The sequence below is a fragment of the Equus przewalskii genome, chromosome 5, assembly GCF_037783145.1.
Source record: "Equus przewalskii isolate Varuska chromosome 5, EquPr2, whole genome shotgun sequence".
Classification (NCBI taxonomy): domain Eukaryota; kingdom Metazoa; phylum Chordata; class Mammalia; order Perissodactyla; family Equidae; genus Equus; species Equus przewalskii.
Genome location: NC_091835.1, coordinates 64,290,945 through 64,311,808, shown reverse-complemented (window position 1 = coordinate 64,311,808; position 20,864 = coordinate 64,290,945). Strand labels below are relative to the sequence as shown.

At 41.3% G+C, this 20,864-nt stretch overlaps 1 protein-coding gene and 1 long non-coding RNA gene across 3 annotated transcripts in view; one reads left to right on the top strand and one right to left on the bottom strand.

The window, feature by feature from the left end:
- Positions 1-9,496, bottom strand: part of LOC139083557 (uncharacterized) — a 75,320-nt gene extending 65,824 nt beyond the window's left edge. The window contains exon 1 of the long non-coding RNA XR_011540388.1: positions 8,973-9,496. This is a non-coding gene — a long non-coding RNA (uncharacterized lncRNA). The remainder of the gene's footprint in view (positions 1-8,972) is intronic.
- DBX2 (developing brain homeobox 2) overlaps positions 8,030-20,864 on the top strand; it is a 39,322-nt gene continuing 26,487 nt past the window's right edge. The window contains exon 1 of one of the 2 annotated variants that reach the window (XM_008519675.2): positions 8,030-8,706. In XM_008519675.2, the coding sequence (XP_008517897.2) occupies positions 8,286-8,706 (421 nt within the window). In that variant the 5' untranslated portion in view covers positions 8,030-8,285. The remainder of the gene's footprint in view (positions 8,707-20,864) is intronic. The other variant, XM_070621106.1, reaches the window with a different exon arrangement.

Below are 20,864 nucleotides of genomic sequence, written 5' to 3'. Positions count from 1 at the left end.
CTTTATTACTGTTCACAAATATCCAGTGCTCCAACCCTATGCAAAAATTGTATTTCCTCACCCTATTGAATTCAAGCATAGCCACGTGACTTACTTTGGCCAATGAAATGTTAGCTGAAGGAACATGTGCCCTTCGGGGCAGAAAGTTTAAGAGTCAGTATGCGCTTTGCTACACTTTCTTTTCCTTCTACCAAAAGGCCAAAAATGTTTCAGGCAGACGTTACTCCATCAGCTTGAGTCCAAGAATGAATTCTTTGTGGAGGAGAGCTGTAGCCCACCCAAATGGACATAAACCGTCTTTTTTTAAAGATTGGCACCTGAGCTAACAATTGTGGCCAATCTTTTTTTTTTCCTAAAGATTGGCACCTGAGCTAACAATTGTTGCCAATCTTTTTTTTTTTTATGCTTTATCTCCCCACGTTCCACCTGGTACATAGCTGTATATCTTAGTTGCAGGTCCTTCTAGTTGTAGCATGTAGGATGCCACCTCAATGTGGCCTGACGAGCGGTGCCATGTCCGCGCCCAGGATCCGAACCAGCGAAACCCTGGGCCGCCGCATCAGAGCGTGCGAACTTAACCACTCAGCCACGGGGCTGGCCCCCCGGACATAAACTTTTATTGCATTAAGTCATTATGATCTCGGAGTTGTGTGTAACCAGAGCAGAACCTAACCTATCCCTCTCTTTGACCATTGCATACATTTGCAACAAGTATAGTAAAATCTTACATTGATGGGGTATTGACTAGGAGAAGGCCATTTTGAATTAGTAAGAGGTCAGACTTGTAGAATATTTCAAAGAAATCAAAGCTTATTATTTTCCAATATAACAAGAACCCTAAATTGAGGACTAATTAGTAGTTATATTCTATTAGAAAGGTGAGACATTGCCAGAATCAACCTAATTAAATAATTCAATCTATACATGCAATATTGCAATATAAGAAGAAATGAAAGATGTTGGTGTGTCACTCATGTAAGTGGTGTGCCATTTAACAAGTTCATTGCTCAATGACTGGTCAAGGTGTTTAGGCTAAAGGAAGAAAGTAAGAAAAAAAGGGAGGGTATTTGAGTGATGTAAGGAATGTCACTTGGGAAGTACATCACACAATTTAAATGGCTGACCGTCAAGCAACGCTTTCTTCAGAAGCTTAGTAATATTATTCTAGTTTCCAAATGAAAGCTGCGAATCTCAATAGAAGACTGAGCGGCTAGAAAAAAACTCTGGGGATTAATTTTTGTTTATTTGCCTAAAATGCTTATTACATTTTACACGAGATCAATTTTCACTAGACAAACGGCACTCTAAAGCAAGGAGATTAGCACATCTAAATTTGGTTCAGAGAGCCTGGATTCACAGCCTTAGAGAGGAGCTTGACAAGGGATTAACTTCTCTGTGTGTACTTCATAATTTTGGCAGTAAATGTAAAAAAATTAATGTTTCTCTGAAGGGACTATTTTGGTGTAAACATTGGGGAATATGACAAAATTCAAAATGCAATGTGCATCGTCGCTTTTGTCCAAAGCAGCGATTCAGGTCAAACCAGGAAACTCGGAAGGATTTCAATATGAATGAGAGGCACCTGTGACTTTGAGGACACAGCTAATGAGAAATGGTTGAAAAGACTGCTGCTCAGCAGCATCCAGAGTCATTTCCTCAAAATCTTTCAGTCGTCTCGCATTTCACTTTGGGCCAAGCAGCACAAGTGGAAAAGTGGTTCGAAATGATCAATGAGCAAGTAATGCCAAAGAAACTGAATGGCCTGGAAAGAAACTGGGAAGTCTCCCAGTTACAGAAGAAAGTCAGTAAAATAGAGCTTGAAGGTAGAATGCAGGGCACGGAGATGAACAATGCCTGAGGCATGGCAAAATGATCCGCACAAAGCCAACAGGGCCAGCCAGAAAAGACATGTGCAGGAAAAGTAGGACAATAAGAACATGAGTCCTGCCAGATCAAAATGGAAAACATATTTATAAATGTCTTTCAGAGGTGAGCCAGATTTTTAGAATCTATTTCAAAGACCCAAGAGTATCTGGAGATGGGGTGGGGTGGAGGGAAGGGGAGAATATTTAAGAAAGTCTAGAATTGTACAGAATTTAATTGAGAAATGACTATTGAAGTGGCTGAATGTACCTAACTCGTAACATATTCCCGTACTTTTCTTTCTTTTTTTTTTCTCTAACTCATGGATTAGCATGTAATCCCCCCGAGGCTCTGGGTCGTGAGTGGGTGTTGGGCTGTGGAATCTCCACAGTTAGCAGTTACTGGGAACTATGTGTTTCTCCCTGAGTAACCCTGCACCAGCCGGATTTCCAGTGGCTTACTGAGAAAGCTACAATGATTCCCTTGAATCTTCTCCTTTCAGTTGAGGACACAACCTAGCTCCTCACAATTGTGTCCTCTTTTCAAAGATGTCTGGTTGTTGGAGCAGGTGCTCAGAGGCTGCAAAGAGAAGTCAGCAATTCATCCTGGAGTTCACCATCCAGAGTCCATATTCCCTGGGCTATGAGAAGCCTTCTCCCTCCAGCAAGCACAGACTCTCCTGCCCAAAAGGAAGAATTCATGGAGGAATAGGGAAGAGCGTCTTCAGACCCATTACAGAGGTCCAATTCTTAGTAAAACTATTCTAAGCATGTGTGCTTAAAAAAGATTTATGAGGTCCAGCCCGGTTGCATAGTGGTTAAGTTCACGTGCTCTGCTTCAGTGGCCTGGGGTTCACAGGTTCAGATCCGAGGCACGGACCTACACACCGTTCATCAAGCCATGCTGTGACAGCGTCACATATACAAAATAGAGGAGGACTGGCATAGAAGTTAGCTCAGGGCCAATCTTCCTCACCACCCCGCCTCAAAAAAAGATTTACATTTGTTGCATTTGTTTATTACTTATAGGATTTGAGGAGGTGCACTAAATGGATAGAAACAGAGCAATCAGAATAAACATAAACGATCTAAAGTGGACTAAGGAGAGGATGTTGCTGAGAGAAATACAAGCTAAGAGAGTTACTGCACTTGAACTCTAAAATTAGCTCAACTTCTCCGCATTCACAACACATCAGGAAATACAATGGGCTGTATAGTTCTCACGGTCTGATAAAACGAAGCAGGCTGGGTCCTTGGGAGAGACAAGGCTTCCTCAGACTCTAAATTCACAGATACCTTCTAGATACCTCTCAAATTTTCCTGCCTCTCTCCATCATCACTGCCACAAACCCAGCCCAGACTCCCAGGATCTCTTATCTGGATTACTTTAATAGTCTCCAATCAGAATCTTTTCCAGATCCTAGTACAGTCTTCATCCCACAGGAGTGGTCTTTTAAAATGCAAACATTAGCTCACATCTCATTGCTTTTTTAATAGTGAGATATAACTGACATAAAACATTGTATTAGTTTTAGGTGTACAACGTAATGATTGCTATGTGTAAATATAGCAAAATGATTACCACAATAAGTTTAGTTAACATCCATCACCACACATAGTTACAACTTTTTTTTCTTGTGCACATTTCATTGCTTTCAGGATCAAGTCCAAAATCCTGAGTACTGCATATAAGGCACAATCGGGCCCCAACCTACTTCTGCAGCCTAACGACAACCTCGGTCCAGGCATATGCTTTTGCTTGGCAGGCTCCGTCCCTTCCTCTCCTCCTGTCCACCTCCCCGCCTCTGTAACAGCTAACTCACACTCCCTATTATTTTACACCTGGCTACCCCTAGGCTACCCATCAGACCCTGAAGGCATTGAGTTTGTGATGATGCTCTCTTATTGAACCAGATCTCAGCATAGGCCAAAGTGGTTCTTTAGGGAATGAAAACACTGTAGCAAAATGGCCTGAGCCTATTTGGGCATTCTCAATTATTAGGTTCTTTTTCATAAATATCAGTAGCATCTAATAGCTAATGAAGCAATTTAACAGATACAGAGCCATCCCCCTAACTCCACTACCAGGTGTGAAAGCGTCAGACCAAATTCTATGACACACTTAAACATTGATGTGCAAGCAGGTACAGAGTCAAATGATATGTTTTGTAAGCTCAATGATGTCCAGCTCTGGGCCCTTTCAAGTTCACATCCTCTATGAAAGATTCACTTGAGGAAATGGGACAGTGTTCCAGTCCCGGGATGCTGCTAACATCATCATTTGTTTAGGCTCAAGATTTCTCTAAATCAGTGACCGAACACAGGACTGGTTCAGAATTAAGTGGGAATGCTTTCCTCCCCATCTTAAACACCACTTATTCATCCCCTGAAAAATAATTTGTAATGTCCATTGTGCTAACTAAAAAACCCTCTGCTGTTAATTGAAGACAAAGCTAACTGCAGGGAAAGGCAGTCTCCTGTATGCAGTCTTTCATCCTCAACTCGGCTACATAAGAATGGGCCTTGGGCTTGGAACACTTCCTTGCCAAGAGGTAAAGAGCCCACACAGCCCGTGCAGGGCACATCACCTCTCTTTGCTCCATCAAACACCCCCATCTCTCTTTTATCTTCAGCCCACTGTCTGTAGTACCTGTTTTTTTCTCATATAAATATATTCATCTCTTCTTTAATCTATGACTCCCTTTAGCTTTTCCTCTATGTTTCTTCAACCTCTACTTCTCTGCTTTCTTACCTTCTATTGGCCTTCAATCATCCACAACCTTGTTTCTGCCTCCCTCGCTCCCCATAAAAGGGCTCTTGCCTGTGTGACTGAGGACCAAGTTACTTCTTTTGGTCTGAGGTATTTACAGAGTTGCATATTGATTAAAGTAGGTGAGGATATGCTGTGGAAACCAACTCCTAAATTTTAACGGCATTACCTAATAAAGATTTAGTTTCTGCCTATGTCATGATTTACTCCTATAAATACTCATGTCTGTTGGCCTTCTAGGTAGTGATTCAGGGACTCAAGCTCCTTTCATCTTGTGGTTCCACCATCCCTTAGGAAATTAGGGTCCTCCACTGGACCTCTGCATCTGGCAGCTGAAGAGCAAGGTGTGTGGAGGACCACGTGGATTGTTAGCAGGAGACAGAACTGGGGGAGAAATATATCACTTCTACTCTTATTCCATTGGCCATACGCAATCTGCAAGGGAGGCTGGGAAATGCATGGTAGCTGTTTGTCCAGTTGGGAAAGAATCTGGTGAGCATACAGCAGTTCTTTACCAAAGCCTGCCCTTCCTCCTTCTGAAACGTTCTCTCCTTTGTCTTCCATGACATCAGTCTGTCTTGGGTTCCATCTTTGAACTGTGACTGCTTGTTTTCAGTCTCCTTCACAGCTCCTCTTTCTTTTATCCATTCCCTTAATGCTGGTATCATCCAGCATTCATCTCTTGACTCAGTTCTCTTCTCACCACATTATTCTCTCTGGAAAATTCCACAAACAACCAGAATGTCTAACTCCATCTTTTTGTTCATATCCCATGTAAAACCTGCTCCTCATCTCATAAGTCCCCATATTGGTAAGTGGGCATCTACTCAGGCACTAAACCAGAAAACTAGGAGTGATCCTACGTTCTGCTTTATCCTCTGTAATCAAGGTTTCTCAATCACCACACTATTGACATTTTGGGCTGGATAATTCTTTGTTGCATTATAGGGTGTTGAGCAGCATCGTTGGCCTCTTCCTACTAGATGCCAGTAACTAATCCCCCCACCCCCTGACAAGTTGTGACAACCAAAAATATCTCCACATGTCCCCTGGGGAGGGAGGGGATCACCACAGTTGAGACCTGCATCATCCAGTCTTATAGATTCAACCATAGCAATATTTATCCTTTCCATCCCATTCTTCTTGCCATTAATTTTATTAAATTCCACATCATTTTGCGTCTGGATTCCTCCAGTTGTCTCCTATCTGGCTGTGGCAAGTTGGCTGATGCAACAGTCATTCTCGACTCAAATATTATTGCCACCTTCCACTAAAGAAAAATGGAATACTTGTTTTTCGGCCTCCCTTGTATGGCCAAGTGACACCATTTAGCATGGCAAACCAGGTTTGTGAAGGGGGTGCCCGTTAAGAGCAAAGGCTTTGGACTCATCCAGCTTGGATTGTGTCTCAGCCTCTGGGAGTTGAGTGACCTTTGGAAAGTTACTTAAATTCTCTGAATCCCATCAGTAACATGGGATAAAAACAGTCCAACTTTATAGGATTATTGTGAAGATAAACGAGTTAACATGAATAAAGTGTGGAGTACTATACCCGACTGAATGGAAACACTGGGTAAACAGTGCCTATGATATGTGAATGGCAGTGATGATGTAATCTCTCTTTTTCTTGCTAATCTCAAAGGTTACTACTTCACATCCTATCCCCAACCACTACTCTCACCTCTGAAGATTCAGTTTGGGGGAGACTTCTTCTGGAAGTTTTCCCATACTTTTCCTTCCAAATTACAAGCCCCTCTTCAGGTGTAACTTGTTTTTCTCCCTCACACATCTGTGAACTCCTACAAAGCAAGGACCAGAACTTTCTTCTCTCTGTATATTCCCAGGACCACCACAAGTGCTCAATAAATAGGCTCAGTAAAGGTCTGTTGACTAAATCAATAAGTGAATGAATACTAGTAGGATACACCAGTCTTGCAAATAACTTCCTTCCCATTTAGCAGCAGGTGATAAAATTGTACATGACATTAGAAAAGAATTCTAACTTTATTAATTTAGCTACCTATGCTCATCTTTGGGGAGCATGGACCTTACAAAAGCTTTGGACCTAGCTAGTGTAAATGAAAAATAAGTCAACCAGTACACCAAAAGGTGAATTTTTAAAAGGAAATGAATCTCCCTAGCCTGGCAACTCCAGCCAGCTTTTAAGTAAATTGAAGCCAGGGACCAAATTATTATGAGGGAAAAGAGGACAACTCTACATGTGACCCCCAAACTTTGCGGACATCCTTATTCTAAATAAATTCATCTAAATTTGCACAGGAGAGTGGCAATGGGAAGTGTTAACTGACAGAGAAGTCGCAGTCTTAACACTTCATTGACACAGTTTCCAAAATGAGGAGCTTTAAAATTACCTCGTGGTTAAACGGACTTTTGATTACACCTCCCCCCCTCCCCCACACATGCACTTTTTCACCTGTCCAGGATCTATTCAGCAGACTCTTAATAAATCGAAAAATACACAAATTTCTGGGGGGGGGGGCGGGGAAGAGCAATTATAATGCTAAGTAATTCAGTGTTCTCATCCCCTTCTCTGCGATGGAGTACCCAACCACAGATGGCTAGGCGAACTTAGGGCTAACTTTTCTTCCAGGGGTTTTGGATCCAGCCATCTGTGCCATTTAACCGACTCCGACTAAGATCCCCTTCTCTACACCAAAATTTATTAGATCATCGCTACTGGAGTTATTCTTAAATCAAATCTTATTAAGAAGTGACTGGAAATGAATCCCTAGAAACCGAGAAATTTCTTAAAAGCTCTCCTAGAAAAATTCATTTCCTTTCCCCTTAAAATAGGGTCCACATTTAATATGTAAACAACCCACTCTTTAAAAGGTAACTTTTCATCTGCACGACCACGACAATCTCAATAACACTTGTGACTTTCTCTGATGACGACAGCCCTTTCAAGACACTAACATGTCGTTGATATAAACAGATTCCAAAATGAGGAGCTTTATAATTACTCCGCTCACTTCCCTTGGATGTCCGTTGGTTCCTGAAGTGACATCAACTCTTAAGAGCCAAGGGTCACCCAACAGGTGGTCCGCCGGGCGCTCGCTCTCCAGATGCGAGGGCTGCCAGCCCCCAGGGCGCTCCTTGCCGGCGTCCCCGCGCCCTCGCGCCCCCGAGGCTGCGTGGGCTCCGGAGCGAGGGCTGCAGCTCCACCCGGCCGCTGGGAGCGGGCGAGCGCGCCGGGTCCACGTCGCCTCCACGCCCCACCTCCTCCCGCTACGCATCCCCTCCCCTAGCCAAAGCTGGGACTCTCCGAGCTGCGCTTATTGTTGGCCGCGTCTGTCACTTTGTGAGCCGGGTGACATGAATGGATGAGCTGGACACACCTTCCAGCCTTCCAGAAAAAACCCGTCCGGATCTGCATAGACAGCGGGAGGGACTCCCCCGGCGCTCCCAGAGCCTACGCCGCGGGCCCGGGAAACGCACAGCTCCCCCTCCCACACTCACTCCTCCCATCCCTTAAAAAACGCCCAACCCAAACAAATAATACGGTTCCAAGCCTGCCGGCGTCCTCCGTGCCATCGCTCAGCGCGCTCCAGCCCTGCGGGAGGCGGCGGCGCGGGGCGCGGTGCGGGGCGCGAGCGAGGGGCGGGCGCGTAGCCGGCCCGCGGGCGCCGCACTATGCTCCCCAGCGCCGTGGCGGCCCACGCCGGCGCCTACTGGGACGTGGTGGCCTCCTCCGCGCTCCTGAACCTCCCCGCAGCGCCGGGCTTTGGCAACCTGGGCAAGAGTTTCCTGATCGAGAACTTGCTGCGGGCCGGAGGCGCCCCGCCGCCCGGGCTGCAGCCACCTCCGCCCCACGGCCCGGCGGCCGCACTAGCCACCGCCACCGCCACCGCCGTCGCCGGCGCGCAGGTCCGGCCCCTGCCTGCCAGCCCAGTACCTCTCAAGCTGTGCCCCGCGGCCGAACAAGTCAGCCCCGCCGGGGCGCCCTACGGCCCGCGGTGGGCTTTTCAAGTGTTCAGCCCCTCGGCGGACGGAGTAAGGCTGCCGGGCCGGGCTCCGGGGAACCGGGACTGTACCTTCCATCCTTCAGCGCCAGGTGAGCCAGCTGTCCCCTCCCCAGCCGTGCCTGGCGCCTCCCAGCAGACCGGTCCCGAGATCTGGGCGCGCGGGAGGTGCGCACGGCGCCCCAGCCCCAGGGCGCAGTATTCCGCGCCGGCCTGGGACTTTCCTAGAGCATCTCCAGTTTTAGTGGAGGTGCCTCTTCCAGGGTAAGGAGGGGACCATCACAAATTGTGATTTCCCTGCCATCCCATGCCACCAGCTTCCTCCATGTCCCCTTCCTTCAACAAGTGGTAGTGCTACCTTGATTTTCAGGCCTTTCCGGAGAAACCCTGAAGGCACCTCGTTATGTTAGCCGGAAAGGACAGCCCCAGTCCCGAGATCTCTGAGCTCGCTCGACCAGTTGCGTGGATTTTCCCAGGTTCAGCGTTTCTAACCGCCCGCTCCTGTACCGGAGGCCGCGTGACACCGGCTCCCAGGAAAGTTCTTGGCAAGGAGTTTCCGCGTGGCCCGCTTCGGGGGCTTTTGCCTCTGTTGCGCGGATCAGGACGGTTCGAGAAGGCGCGCGAAGATTTTTGGTGGCAGGGTTGCGCAAAGTTTTGGCTTTCTCCACTCTTAGATTTTGGATCACTGAGGCCGACTTTTACTTCTTGTTGAGCTGCAACAGCTAAATTGTCTCCTGGAGCAGAAAGTCAGTAATAAGTGAGAATTTACCAAAAGAAGGGCAGTTTTGCTTGGCTTGTTGGTAATTCCCGCATAAAACCTGAGTAGTATGACTGAGGAGGGGAGGATGCGGATAGTTTAGTCCAATATTAGCTAGACGTTATGGAGGGGCTGCCGAAATTGGCAATGAAAAAGGGAAAAGGATCTCAGGAGCTGAGATCCAGCTGGATTAATATTTTTTTCTTCTTTTTGGGCTGCGTCCTTAGGCTATCTTAACTCATTCTTTTAATCCCATTGGGTTTGTCCAGAATGACTAATAGACGCTTTTTCAGCAGATTCATTGTCCCGGCAAACTGCCGGATCAAATTTATCGCTAATGTCTTTATAGAATTTAACATGTTTAGAACCTGTCCTGGGCATTCAGTTTGAAATGGTTACTAACAGAATGGAACAAATATAATTACATGAGCAGCGGTCTCATTCGCATAGTGTAAAACCTAAATTCTACGAAGCCTTTTTGCACCCTGGGAGAGGAACAAATACAGTCAAGGCAAAGTTTATGTGCCTTGGAAATGTGGGCCACTCTGTTCTTTTTGAAGTATTAGGAAAATTAGAAGCGTATAAGGCAGGTTCACGTAGCCAAGAGTTAGTAATTAATGTTGTCGTATAAAAATAACATTTTCGAGACAATTTGGTGATTTGCATAACTTATGGCGATTTGGCATCGTAATCATAGAAGTTATTTTTCAAGCATTCTTAAATTGCTCCTGATCGTGCTTGGCCAGTCAACCATGGAAAGTTACTTAATTTTAACCTTTGGAGATTTTACAGATTAAATTTAAATAAACCAAATGCGAATCAAATGCAGATATTTCAATAACTCTGAAAAATAATTTTGTATACCTGTTCGTTTCATTCAAAATACTGCAATTATTGGGAAAAGGGTTTTCTAACTCCATTCTTTTTTGTTTTTGAGAACATATTCATTCTTGTACACTTGAAGTGCCAAAATGCAAAAGTAATTTTTTTTGAATAATGTAGAGGGTATCATTATTTATATTTCCCTTTGAAGTATTCTAAAATTCTTTAGGGATATATTTTTTTCTAATGTTTAATTCACTCCTCATTGAGGGTTTGATGTTCTCCTAGGTAATCTTTGTTTGAACAAATAACCTTTTATTTCAAAAAACCATGCTTCTGAAGAGTGCATTTAATTTTTGAAACTAGAAAAATATCTTCAGAAGCAAATTAAAACCCTGTAAATTTGTGCCCACAAATATTCTGCTTAAAACCAGCATTTAACATTCGTTTCTATAATTTGACAAAGAATGTAGTTTTCTGAACAGTTGTATTTAAGTGACCGATTCTTGCCTTACTGAATGTTGTGGGAATTTTTACACTGTGTAGAATTATGAAGTTATAATGACTGCTGACAATGTTAGTTATCACCTGAAAATTCGATGAGGATGAAATAGTGACTGATGTTTTATAGAGACTAGAAAGGAGATAAAAAAGCTTCTGTTTTCAGAAAGATAATATTTCTCTCTGAAATGTCCATGAACAACCAGTTCTGATCCTTTAGACAGGAACTTAGAAGTGGATCACACACAAGACGTGATTTTTAATCATTTCGGCATATTGACTACCAACGCTTTTTTCAACCTTAGTTTGAGTGCACCCGTCTAAATGTTGAATAAGAAAATCCCAGAGTTCTTTTTAAGTGCATTGGTGAAATACAGCTCTAGGGCACTGCATGCATTTCTGCTTCATTATTTTTGTTACCCACTTTTAATTATACCATATATTTTATTCATTCAGCAAATGCTTACTGTGTGTGTCCCATGTGTCAGACTCTCTTCTAGGCCCTAGGGATAATCAGTGAACAAAACAGATAACTGTCCTTGCCCCTGTGGACCTTAACATTCCGTGTTCTGTACTGCTTTATGGTTTACTAAGCGTTTTCATAATTGTTAGCTGCCGTAACTCTCATCTTAGGCCATTTTTTTCCTACAATGATTATTCCACTTGATAATGGTTTTTTTGTCTAAAGTATCAGTTTAAACATCTGTGAACTTGTGAAAGAGAAGAAAATTGCCCCAAATCTTCAGGTTCCTTAGATTAGTCTTTCATTGAATATGAGAAACTAGTGAGGGATAATGGGATAACCAATTACATGTATCACAATAATAAATCAGATTGTGATTTTGTATCTGAGCCCCTAAGGAGAGAAACTGGTTTTCCCCTTCATCTTGTTATGTGTCTGAAAGGTGGTGACAGTTACATGGTAACACAGATTTACAGGCCATGGATGAAAGTATAGCTGTCAGTGCTTCATCCCTAAAAATTGGCAAGTCTTTGAGTATTTAGAGCAAGAAAATGAATATCCCATAGCTATATGTTGTCAAATTATTTATATAGTTTAAAGACTTTATTTTAAAAATCCAAAGGCATTCCTCAAGGCATAAGAGGGACACATTTAGTGCAATAGTAGGTGGTAAGTAGGTTCCCCTCCAGAGGTTTTATCTGGAGAAAAACAAAACAAAAGGTCTTGGATCTGTTATAGTTTATTAGTGGAAATGAGGGGGTTTTGCAAGTAAATTCTAATCATCAGAGATCCTTCCCCAGAAGTTCATTAATGTCGTTATTTGGCAAATATTGTGCTAGATTAAAATATTCATGTTTTTGTATATAAAAGAGGGTCTTGAAATGTAAAAAGCTAAAAATTTTCAATTTCTCTTAGTTATGCCACAAATTTTCTTCAAAATAAGTGGAGTAGATAGCTTTCCTTTTTAAGAACATTTATTTGAAATATTTTAGAAAATATTTGACAAAAATAATTTCCTCAATATAATTGATTGATAATTAAATGTACTCCTTGTGCTGCATATAAAAGGCTTAGAAAGCAAATGTTTATTCTGGATAGGTGAGTTGAACCGTTCTTTTTTTTAAAGTAATTTTGTCAAGTAAGTTGTAGTGTATAATATAGAAATGGAACCAGCTCCATAGTATTTTTCCTGGCACCCTGTGAGGATTATTTCTTGCCATTAACGCTTAATGTGCGCTGTTGTTGTCTTGTCCACCTCCCCACCCCAGTTTCTGTTTGTTTATTAATCCTTGACTCCGTCTTAAACTACTTGCGCTTATGTTTGTACTCCAACTGGTGGTTTTTTTCCACTTTCACTGAGATATGCTGAAAGTGTGAAATAAAATAGCTTCTCTTACGTTTTAGGTACTTGGCAGAGGTAGGAAAAGATGGATCTATGCTCCAAATGGGGATTCCAGTCGAATTGGAGACTTTGTGATCTGACTTACTAGGCTAGAGTTTGTCCTTTATTTTTGGTAAACCTGCTCTAGATTTGTTTTAGCAAGTTAAAATTGCAGAATCTTGAATGTTGCTGATGCTGACCCAGAACCAGGACAAGGATAACAGGGGATTCAGAAAAAGATAATGATGAGAACTGTTCTGGTGGTTCCTTGCTCGGGCCATCACCCTAACCATCCTTTGGTGGAATTTGTAGATAATCCTGAAGCATGTTCTTACTACATCTGTCTATTTTTTCTAATCTGTTTAACATACCTTTGGATTTATATGAACATATTAATAACTTTTGTAACTTCACGAGGAATCAGCAGTGAACAAATTATTATATGGTCCTCAAGTTAATAAACTCCTTCAGGTTCAAGGAGAAGTTCTTAAAGTGAAGAGAACCAATAGGACTGCTAATCCCTTTGCTTCTAATACTGATGGAATAAGCCGCACCCCTAACAAAATAATATGAGTAGGAACTACAACAGGGTAGCAATTTATGTGCCTGTAACTTGCCTCTGACTTTAGTACCCCTCTCTCAACCCCCAACGCACTCTTTGCGACTTTGCTTTAACAAGAAGGAATTTCAATCTGTTAACATGTATTGAAGTTATTGAGGTTTAATAATAAAATGGGAGTAAATCCGCAGGCAAGTAGGAACATTTTAGAACTTTGCCTGTAACTCTTATTCGCTTAAGGGATTTGAGGGTTATTTTAACAGACACAACGGTTTGAGTGCCCAGAAAATTACATAAGGATTTATGCAGAAATAAATGTAGGATTCAGAGAGTTCAGGGTTACATACTGGAAGCCAAAGGATGCCATATGTTGTGGGCAATTTAAAAGGATTGTCAATGGTGATTTTATCTACATTTGTTTGCCATAAATGTGGCTCAGATTTTGGAACCAAAGCTGTGCATTAGACTCCGCTGTATTCCTCTTTGGATTTGCCACCTCCCTCCTGTTCTTGTGCTCACCGGAAAAAAGTCCGTTTTGCTGTAAGAAGACATTTTATGATTAGGTTTGCTGCTGAACGGTGGTAAAAAGGTAGCAACTTGTAAGTAAAGGAAGCAACTTCAGTAATAGACGTATTCGTAAAATACTTTGAGATTCCTTGCTATGAAAGTTCTAACAGAAGAGAAATGTTATCATCTTGAAAATATTTAAACAGATGTGCCCTATGTTAGTGTGGGGAGTAGATACTTCATTTACTCCTCAGGCAACCTAGTTTCCATCGCCCTATTTCTGTTGTTGACATTGTCCAACTTAGAACCCTTCTTATATCTTTTGAGAGGACTTGCTTTGCAACTCTTACTAGAGTGTTTGTCCACTTCATCTTGGGTTAACAGAGGCTCTAAGTAAAGGTTTTTTCTTAATTACAGTAACTCTTTTTCATAATGAAGGTACGCAATTTTTAAGTCAGTTAAATAACTTCGTTTTCTTTCAAAGACACCTGGAGTCTATCAGGAATAAAAAGGCAAGTTGTAAGAAAGAAACAATGTGATTTTTATCTAGGAATGCTTGTTAGAATCCGTATTTAAGGCTTCATTAGATCATGCTTCTATTTTATACTCTCTCAGTAAGGAATTGAGTTTTTGCTTTAACATATAATATGCTTACCAGACCCTTGTATATTTTATTCCAAAATATTTTATTTTACTTTCAATAATGTTTCCACTTTTAATGAAATCTCTCCCTTTCATTCTTTTTAGCCTCCAGTCAGTACTTGATTTGGCAATGCTGAGTGATTCATCACTTTATATAAAGTTCCCATAACTGATTTTACTTTTAATAGTATTGTTCATTTTGTCAACCAGCTATTAGTTGTGAATATTTCAGGGGCGTACTTTTTGTGTTATGTGAACAGTAAACTTAAGCCACTAAAATTCTCTCTGAAGTCAAAGATCAAAACGTTTTTAGACTTTTGTTTCAGAACCAAAGCATTTGGGAAAAAGAAAGAAAGAAAAAAAAGAAAATATTTCAAGTCTTTTTCTAAATATTGATGAAAATTTGTCTTCTTAATTATAAATATTCCAAAGCTGAACTAAGTTTTTCACTTTTCTTTCACGTGTTCAGGCATCATGCTGTAATAATCTTAATTTTATTAATTCTAAGTGACCATCAGAAATAGAATATACAGTATATACATTTCTACAGTCCTCTTGAGAGGACTCAAAATATCTTGTTCTTTAAAACTTCAAATTTCTAATACTTTTTAAATTAAAATCTGTGAAGGAGTTAGTAAGTTGTTCTTTGAGAAAATGCACGTACATTAAAAGAGATTAAAAACCGTGACTTCTGGCAAGTTTTTTAATAGACTAACCAAGGGCTGGATTGAGTTTAGGCGTGTTGAACCAATTCTGTAGTTATATTGGTCTGAAACAAAAAAACAGTCTGATTCTTCAAAACAGGAACAGAGTCACCCCTATTTGGTCACATATTTTCTACAGGTGCTTTTGTACCACACACTGAGTAGTTGCCGCGAGACGGTATGGTGTGCAAAGCCTAATGTATTTACTATCTGGCCCTTTATAGTAAAAGTTTGCCAACACTTTCTCCAACGCATAAAAGCAAATTGGGAAAATTTGAAAATACTGTATAGTTTTCAGAGCTGGTTTGAGCAGCATTTCTATCATTTTAAAGCCTAGATTCAAGTCTAAGGTCTTTATATGAATGGTTATAAAATCCTAAGCAATTCACGTAATCTCCTCGAGCCTCTGCTTCCTCATTTCAAAATGAGAACAGAGATTAGGATCAGCATTTGACTTTTAACCCCATACCTCAAAAGCCCATTGATAAGATACACGGAAAGATGTGAAAGACTCCTTTCCACCACTCCACCATAAGTACAATATTGGTAAAAGGAGTATTCTGTAATAAGCATTCTGTGATAAAAGAAACCACGTCAAATCTTAGTGCTTACAGGAACAATTTATTGTTTTCTCTCAGTTTTGTGGGTTGACTGGGTCAGCTGGGTAGTTCTCACTTGGAGTCTCATGCGATTGCAGATAACAGATGTCAGCTGGGGCTGTGGTCATCTGTAGGCTCAGCTGGGCTGGATATCCAAGATGGCTACTCATGTGGCTGACAGTTGATGCTGGCTGTTGCCTGGGTGTGCAACTGCTGCTGTTCATTGTGGCATCCACACTTGGACTTTTGAGTTTCTTATAGCATGGTGCCTGGGTTCTGAAAGGGAGAGTTCTAAGAGCAAACATTCTAAGAAACCCAGGCAGTAGCTGCAAGGCTCTTATGACCTAGCCTTGGAAGTTCCAGAATGTTACTTTTTCCATGTCCGTTGGTCAGGCGAGCCAGGATCATCAAAATCCAGGAGAAGGGGAAATAGACCCTACCTCTCAATGGGAGGAGTGTCAAATCATTTGCAGCCATTTAAAATCTGCTACAGAGTGAAATCAAGGTAACCATCAGCAGACACAATTCCTGTTAGGTCTGTCTCCTGCTGGAGTAGACCAATGTAGGAATAAATCACATAGAGTGGTAGGCTGGGAGCTCAAGGAGCCTCCACTAAGGCATTTAGAGGTTTTTTTGCTGAGGAAGATTTGCCCTGAGCTAACATCTGTTGCCAGTCTTCCTCTTTTTGTTTGAGGTAGATATGCCCTGAGCTAACATCTGTCCCAGTCTTCCTCTATTTTGTATGTGGGTTGCTGCCACAGCATGGCCACTGACAAGTGGTGTAGGTCCACACCTGGGAACTGAACCTGGGCCGATGAAGCAGAGCATGCGGAACTTAACCACTAGGCCACTGGGGTGGCCCCAAGGCTTTTAGAGTTTTTGAGAGCTACAGGTACTATTCTGTTATGGTATTCTCTTCCATGACATTGATTTTATAGTAAAAAGAGCAAGAGATTTCCTCAAATGTAGCTCATTTTTTTCCAGAACTGGTTTGAGCAGTCTCTAGTGGAGACTCCCTGAAGGGAGAGGCAACAGAGGGAGTGACCATCTTTGGTGGTTGCAATGGACTAGGGTCCCAGGAGGAGAAGCCAGACCCTACCCATCTGTTGGTGTTGTGGGGAGAAGATGCTGGTGAGAGTGTCCAGACCAATGGTTCTGGTTACCTATTGCTGCAGCATATTATTAGTGCAGTAGAATCCTTCCATTTAGCCCCTCCTTATTCCAGCATGTCTTCACTACTGCCAGGTGAATTTTTCTAAAATATAGCTTTGTCATAACACGAAGCTACTCAGGACAACCTTAATCATCCCCATTTGACTATTAGATCAAATAATAATATTTGGTTTGTCCTTCCAGACCTTCATTCCATCAGCTGTGTTTAGCTCCTCCAAGTACGTTGCATAACGCTCGCTCCTTTGGCCTTGTCCAGTAGTTTTCCTGGTCTCCTTAAATGGCCCCATGCGTCACCACCTCCTTGCCTCCTTAACTGGCCCCATGCGTCACCACATCCTTGCCTCCTTTCCTTTGTTCATGCAAACTCTCCTTCCTGGAATGGCTCTCTCTCTCCTTTTGTCGTTCCAAATACCTTCCAAATCAAGGTCCAGGTTAAGGTGTTTTTCCTGCTTCAAGCCTTTTTTGACAAAGTCTTCCTAACAATATTCTTTTCTTTATACTTATCTATATTCAGTGAAAGTCTGGACCCTGCTGCTTCTTTCTATATGTTGTGTTAGAGTGATCTCAAATAATAGAGTAACGGTAGGAGTAAAGGCTAACATTTATTGAGTGCCTGCTACATGTTGGGCATTGTTTTATGTTCTTTTCAGCGGTCTCATCTGGCTGTGCATTATATTCACCTGTGCAGCTTTGGAGACAAGGCTATGCTAGCAGGCCCACTCCTAGCCAGCTTGATTTAACCCAGTGGATGTGGAGCCCAGGCATCTGTGTCTTTGAAAAGCACTCAACGTAATTCTAATGTGTATTCAGGGTTGAGAAACAGTGGTTAGGGAAACTCAGATCTCATCTCCTTGCGGAATGCCTCAGACTTGACAGAACAAAATTGAATTTGGAGAATGGAGAAATTTACGTTTCATTTCGTGACCAGCAGATTGAAAATCTGTAAATTAAGGGACGTTAAAAAATAGAAATTCTTAAAAAAAAATAGAAATCCTTCCAGGGAGGGAAACCATCCTTTTTCATGTTTCATAGTCCCAGGACACTGTGTACTATGTGACATTTGATAGATATACAATAAATATTATTTCCATGGAATTAAAAGGACAGAATCAAACAAGTCGAGATTGCACTTGATTTATCTTCTTCTGAGCTGTACCCGAACATTAAGAACTTTGTTTTACTTTCTCTAAAATATGTCAGACAAAGAAATGCTGACTTCTGTTGTTTTTGACAAGCAGAAAGGTAAGGATGAATTTACTTAACTTGCTTTCCCTTGTGATTGAAGGCAAGTTTGCATGGGGATCACAGACATTAATTCCTTCTGGGTTGTGTGATAAAATAAGTCACACATCGTTAAATAATTGATATTTCTTAGGTTTTACTACTCAAGACAGATGATTACCATTCTTTAGAGTCTCGTTGTTTGGGTCTACTCTGCTCCAGATAGTAGGTTCATTTGTGTATTATTTTCAGGTCAGAAGTTTAATTATCTTTATTCCCAGTGCCCATGTACCTGGCACTTGAAGGAGGTCATTAAAACCATCCTTTTTTTTTTTTGTGAGGAAGATTAGCCCTTTGCTAACATCCACCACCAATCCTCCTCTTTTTTGCTGAGGAAGATTGACCTTGAGCTAACATCCATGCCTATCTTCCTCTACTTTATATGTGGGACGCCTGCCTCAGCTTGGCTTGATAAGCAGTACATAGGTCTACACCCGGGATCTGAACCGGGGAACCCCCGGGCCGCCAAAGCGGGGCATGCGAACTTACCCACTATGCCACCAGGCTGACCCCAAAACCATCCTTTTGAAATTATTTAATTCCCCGCTATTCTTTCCCAGAGGTATTTTTTGACCCTTTGGTTGCATTAGTAAGACATCTTGGAATCTTTTCTCATTTCTTCTCATCCTTCTTAAAATGTGCTGCCTAATTGGCAGAGCATCACAGTAGGTTCCTGAAGTTTATTTGAAGGTTTTATTAGTAATCTGTGGTATTCTTTCTTTGAGATGTCACCTCAAGTTAGTTAATACCAGTTTGCATTGATAATAAAAAGAATGTGATTTCACCCCATTAAGATTTGTGTTGTTCTCCAGCAGAAAAGAAGAATGAAAATAACAAAAAATTTTTTGTAATATATTGCTTATTTTCTAGACAACAGAATTTTGAAAATAATTGCTCTGTAACTAGGCTTGTGACCATCCTTGGCTGTGAGATACTTGCATCACAGAACTATCTAGTTAAGTTTAAAAAAATCAGGCCAGTTCACCAGTAAGTTGGCTCTAAGTTCCAGTTGTAGCTAAACATTCAAAATAATTCTTAAATATTTTGATGCCGTATCTTCAGATAAGTCAGAACATCTGATTAAGAAGTGAAAAGTTCATGAAGTTTGCTGTGAATAAGGGATTTTAGCCATTTGGATTCAGACAGGCCTCAGTTTGGTTCCAAAATTTTTGAGTCATTTGTTTGTAACTTAGATTCTCCCAGAAACTGGAAGTTAGATTTGTTGGCAGGATGCGGCAAAATTTGGAATATCGTGAAGTGTTGCACCAAGAAAACCTAACATCATGCTGAGACCCTGACAGTGTGCGTTTTTTCCATAGGAAAAGCCATTTGTTTTTCTCTTGCGGAAAACTTGGAAAGTTACTCTTACTGAATGACTGGCTGTCTCTGTGCATGAATCCCTTATCCCTCATGGCTAATAACTAGGTATTATGCTAAAATATTTGTTTCTCTTGTCCTTTAAAAAAAATTTGCTGAAAACAGTCATCATCATATTCTAGATACATGCCCATGAGAGGTTGAATGTTCGTGAATGAATGAAATAGCGTGTGTTAAATTCATAGCCAGTCCAGTGCTGGGCATATAGTAGACACTTCTTACATGTTATCATCATAAATATCGCTCACCAAGTCTACAATGAGTTGTTGCTCACATGATAAATGATAGAGTGGCTGCCTATAGATTCCATTGATGGGCTTTGAAATGCATATCATCCAGGGTGAAATAGCCTTGTTCTCTACCCTTTTCAAAGCATCTTCAAAGTGGTTCTTAATGGCTTACAAAGGTTTTAACACATCTGTCAACTTGTCACTTTGTCTTTTTCAAATGTGAGTTTCCTTTTTGCTCATTGCTTTAAAAAGTGTGTGGTTTACAAACATAAAAGTGTGATATCTATTTTTTAATGCATTGCGTTGTTTTAAATGGTTATTTCCTAACTTCATTCAACACTCCTGCAATCGCATGCTCAGCTGGATTAGCATTTGACTTATGTCAAAGTAGGAGCATGTTAAAAAAAAATGGAGCACTTAATTGGAATTTCACAGCAATTTCCACATAAACCAGCTTAAACAAGGTGTATTTATGTATAGCACTCAAGAATTGACTAATCTCCTGTGTAAATATATGTATGTCAAAGAGGTGATTTAAAATGGTGAAGAAATTCTACACAATAGAACTTTAAGCCTGGTCATGTCACATGTGGTTCTTTAGCCCCTACAGTTGTTACTGTAGATAGCATGTCATTTTGATTACAGCTTTACTATATTAAGATAGGGTAATATAAAGCAGTATAACAAACTGCTCAATTAAAACTCTTTTTATGGTAAATTTAACACTAAAATCATATAGCTTAGAGTCTCATTTATCTCAAATGAACCATTCATTTTTTTTATCCTTTAATTTTCCCTTTTTAGGGCCATAGGATTAGACTAAGAAATAGTTTGATTAGAATAGTAAAATTTGTAATTTGTACATGTCCTGCATTGTTATTTTAATAGTGTTAATAGTGTACTTATTTTCTACACTTCATATTGAGCAAAAATATTTCATATTTGTGTGTTTCCAGCTATCATGATAAATATTTAAATTTATGTATGTAAATGCAACATTGCAGAGTCTTTTTCTGTTACCTCTATTTAAAAAATGCCAGGGGCCGGCCCAGTGGCACAGCGGTTAAGTGCGCACGTTCTGCTTTGGCGGCCCAGGGTTCGCTGGTTCGGATCCCAGGTGCGGACATGGCACCACTTGGCAAAGCCATGCTGTGGTAGGCGTCCCACATATAAAGTAGAGGAAGATGGGCACAGATGTTAGCTCAAGGCCAGTCTTCCTCAGCAAAAAGAGGAGGATTGGCAGTAGTTAGCTCA